Source organism: Lactuca virosa, chromosome 2 (assembly GCF_052849685.1).
Source record: "Lactuca virosa cultivar CGN04683 chromosome 2, Lactuca_virosa_CGN04683_v6, whole genome shotgun sequence".
Taxonomy (NCBI): domain Eukaryota; kingdom Viridiplantae; phylum Streptophyta; class Magnoliopsida; order Asterales; family Asteraceae; genus Lactuca; species Lactuca virosa.
This window is the reverse complement of record NC_136427.1, coordinates 174,378,084-174,382,414: the sequence shown is the minus strand read 5'-3', so window position 1 is coordinate 174,382,414 and position 4,331 is coordinate 174,378,084. Positions and strand designations below refer to the sequence as shown.

Here is a 4,331-nt window from a genome sequence, read left to right as displayed (position 1 = left end):
TACATGATAATACTCTAAAATATTTCAACGATTCTATCATTATATGCTATAAAAAGATCAAAACTTGCGAATAATCTGTCTTGACATTAGTATGAAAAAAGCTATGAAATTTTGGTATTCTTCATATATCGATCTTGACACGCTTATCAATAATGTGTCTATTTCAATTTTAATCTAAACTACTTCTGTTCTATATATGCAGAATGAATAAACTATATTGACTGAAATTTGTATGAAAAAACTACGATTTAACAAAAATCCGACATCGATGTCAATCTAATGCAACATCATTGACATGTCATCTTCTCATGGTAGGATGACACGTTCATTTTCTGTTACTGTAGACACGACCCCACCTTCTGTTGTACTTTCGTGGGGTTCTTTATCATTTCCATGCTCTAGTTTCTTGATATTAATTTTGAAGGTGGTCACAGGGATAATCGGCTCAGTAGTACTAGTAGCTTTTTTTGACAGAACTGGAATGATACATGGGAGACAAAGTGACATGCTATACTGAAAAGTGAGACAGACTGTAAACACTGATAATAACCTGTTAAAACCAATAAAAAAACGGTAAGCCAAAAGAGCATTCATAAAAATTAAGATGAAATTATATGAAACGAGATGACATGTATTGAGTTTGCCACCTGTACAAGTTAGGAGCACCAGAACCAGGAGAACGTACTCCATATATCAACACGCCCGCGAAAACAGACCATCCGATAAAGAACAAATCCAACCATATTTCTAACAGTTTGATTCTGCAACAGAAACAAGATCTTTAATTAAGGAAATAGATAACATATATATATATATATATATATATATATATATATATATATATATATATATATATATATATATATATATATATATATATATATATATATATATATATATATCTTTCATTGCAAGACGGAAAAATTTCACTACATACCTGTTGACAGAATCATTGGATGTTTCATTGCGATTGTAAAAACGCCAAAAGAGAAGAGCAAGATTTGCAACGCATCCAGAAACGTAACAGATAAGACATGCAAGTAAAGAAGCACGAGGGTGCTCATGTTTGGAGATGTAGAAGAAAACCATAGCTGCTATTATTTGGCTCATTGTCATAACCAATTCGAAAGACATCCAATAGCCAGAATTCTCTAGGCACTTTTGACGACCATTTGTCTCATTCGAAGGTTGAAGAGCGTGATCGGTTGTTATATCAATCACATGCACATTGTCACTGTTATCATCATGGGTTTCTGATCGCTCCATTGCTAGTGGTGTTCTGCTTGTTTGAGCTTCAAGCCTTCAAGCCTCACCAGAGTCTCTCGCTCTCTTTCAATTCTCTCCCTGATCTCTCGTATTTTCTTTCTGGATTCTCCCTGCGTCTAAGATATTGGTAGTACTATAGGGTTGTTTTTATAGGTGTAATATTTGTATTCATGTAGGATACGTCTTAGGAATTGTATATGTGTAACGATACGTACGGTGGGCTAGAAAAGATCCCGAAGGTTAATTAAGCGCAAGAAATCTACGTCAAAGTTCAAACAAATAATTTACCCTTTTGGTCCCTTACATAAGTTGTTTGTCATTTAAGTAAGGTAATCTTTAATAATGATGAAATTAGGAAAATAATGGAATGGTGTTTGTTGCATAGCAATGAAAAACCTATTTGGTTTTGTGGGAGGGAATGGAAACCGTTCCTTAAGGAATGTGATTCTTCTCATGTGCGGCTTTGAGGGTGTGTGAGATGGGCGAATGCACATGGCCCATGTTATAGAGGGGGCCCAATTTTGCATACGATTCAGTTCACTATCAATGCTCCAGCAATCGGCAATCTGAACTTTGTCTTTCGTTTCTGATTGCACTCCAAATTTGTGGAAATTACAAAAATCAAGCGTCGTTTCTTGTTTCTTGGTTTTTTTAGTCCACTAAACTTTGTCTAACGTTTCTGATTGCACTCCTGCTCTCGTTTTTATTGTCGACTGAAATTAAACAAGTATCTAATTCTTGATTTTTGAATCTGACGGTCTCTCATATTTATATTTTGATGGTTGTTGCTAATTAGCGAACGTAGCACACTAATACACATTTTGAATTACTGAATTTTTGACTTCACATTAGTGCATTATGAAATCTGAGTTTTGTTTTGAGTGATTTCTCTAATTGTCAGTTTCCTCTAGTTTCTATACATTTGTTCATGCTTTGTTTCATCTAAATTGTTGATTAGAATAATGTTTATGATTTTCGTTCGTGTTAATGTTATATCATGTATAATTTATAGAAATTATGCCTCCTAAACATCAATTGGGTAGTGAAAAACCTAGAAAAAGATATGAAGAATTAAGAAAGCTCTTGATAGGATTATTAAAAAAAAAAAAAAAAAAAACTGAAGTTTGTTCTTAGAATAAAAACAATGGTCATATTAATGTTGATAATGCGGGTGTTGATAGAGATCAAAATTGAAGTTGTAAATTTGTAACACCCCGACTCCCAGGTATACAATTTAAAGCTTATAGTCATATTTTTAGACCTACTCGACGAGTTGGATGCCCCAACTCGTCATGTAGAAACGATTCAGGACGCTTGATTTAGGAGTTCTACTCGATGAGTTGGAGGACCCCAACTCGACGAGTAGGAGCTGGAAAATGAAACCCTAATTTCCAGGGTTTTACACCCTATTTAAAGGGTCATTAGCCTCCCTTTGCCTCCCTTACCGTCCCCTTGAGCTCAGAAAACCCTAATCGCGTCTACTCTCCGTTTTTGTGTGTTAAGAAGCTTGGAAGGTGGATTTTGTGAAGAGAGCTTGAAGTCTAAGGAGCTTGGAGCAAGGAAAGACTTGTGGATCTGATCTCTACTTCATCTTAGCATCATATTGAAGGTAACAAGTTGTTACCTTGACTTCTCTCTAGCTAGAGCTCTTCATGCAAAGGTTTAAGGTCATTTCTAGTTTGTTGTGGAGTCATTTCTGGTTTTGGGCATGATCTGAGGTTGTAACTTCAGATCTGGACCCCTCTAGCCCCTTATACTCATAAAGTTCCAGCCTTTAGCAAGTTATGGCCCTCTCCTTACCTAAAAATTATTATTTAGATTGGTTTTGGCCTTTAAGACCTTGCATGCACGTAAAGTTTGCAACTTTATGTGGTAACTACGCCCTAGGAGGCTAGATCTACCATTTGGAGCTTTGGAGTAGCTTGAAATCGTCTAGATAAGAAGTGGACTGCATGAACTCGACGAGTTGGATAAGCCAACTGGACGAGTCGAGACGGGTTTCCCTGTTTTCTGGATTCGGCATGAACTCGATGAGTTAGTAAGAAAACTCGATGAGTAGATAGGATTTTTCCCAACCTTCTGGACGTTGCATGGACTCGACGAGTTGGATAGCCAACTCGGCGAGTCGACTCTGATTTTTGCGACTCTCTGAGTTCTGAAGGAACTCGACGAGTCTGTAAGTTGCACTCGACGAGTAAGGTCAACATGGACTGTTGACCTTGACCAATGACTTTGACTTTGACCAAGGGTTGACCAGTTTGACTTCTAGGGGTATTTTAGTAAATTGGAAATTTATGGAAGTGGATCACTGGTGGATATAGGTGATTGAGTGTGGAGCTGTATTTGGAAAGTTAACATTATCATCCCGAGCTACTTGTGAGGTGAGTTTTCCTCACTATACTCAAGGGTCTAAGGCACCAAGGCCGGCCCTTTTTGGATTGTTATCTTGATATGTTATATGCTCGAGTATCCTATGATCTGTTAGATCAGTATCCTGGTAGATAGGATGTTATTATGCTATTATGATCTGCTAGATCAGTATCCTAGTAGATAGGATGATATTATGCTATTATGATCTGTTAGATCGGTATCCTGGTAGATAGGATGTTATTATGCTGTTATGATTTGTTAGATCGGTTTGTCTGTCTATAGACTGTTATGTGATTATCTGATATATGTGCACATGTTTGATTGGTGGTTGAGGCTTATCTGCTTTGTGCGAGAGCCAACAGACCTGGGCATTCCAACTGATGGTTGTGGGCCATGAGTATTCCATCTCGAGGATGATTGGACTCATATTATGTGGGCATTCCAACCCGATGGTTGTGGGCCGAGGGTATACCATCCCGAGGATGACTGGACCCATAGTATGTTGGTATTCTAACCCGATGGTTGAGGGCCTAGGGCATTCCAACCCAATGGTTGATTGGGCTCATAGTATGCTGTTGTTATATATGTGTTACTTGTTGTGCGGGTATTTTGGGGGAACGCACTAAGCTTTGTACTTATAGTTTTGGATTTTCTTTCAGGTACTTTAGATGATCACGGGAAGGCGAAGGCGTGAT

The 4,331-nt window shown here is 37.6% G+C and overlaps 1 protein-coding gene across 1 annotated transcript; it reads right to left on the bottom strand.

Moving 5' to 3' along the window:
• Window positions 1-233: 233 nt before the first annotated feature.
• On the bottom strand, window positions 234-1,370 carry LOC145156630 (uncharacterized). Its single transcript, XM_079075924.1, has 3 exons — window positions 938-1,370; window positions 648-761; window positions 234-550 (listed from the first exon to the last, which is right to left on the bottom strand). The coding sequence occupies exons 1-3, from the start codon at window positions 1,264-1,266 to the stop codon at window positions 307-309; spliced, it is 687 nt and encodes a 228-aa protein (XP_078932050.1). The 5' UTR covers window positions 1,267-1,370; the 3' UTR covers window positions 234-306.
• Between the last annotated feature and the right edge of the window lie 2,961 nt (window positions 1,371-4,331).

What these genes read in the sequence shown, in the direction of transcription:
- LOC145156630 (XM_079075924.1), bottom strand. Translation starts at nt 1,266, where the DNA reads ATGGAGCGATCAGAAACCCATGATGATAACAGTGACAATGTGCATGTG. An exon ending in TCCAATGATTCTGTCAACAG is followed by an intron (nt 762 to 937) that starts GTATGTAGTGAA and finishes TTTCTGTTGCAG; the next exon opens with AATCAAACTGTTAGAAATAT. An exon ending in GGTGCTCCTAACTTGTACAG is followed by an intron (nt 551 to 647) that starts GTGGCAAACTCA and finishes TGGTTTTAACAG; the next exon opens with GTTATTATCAGTGTTTACAG.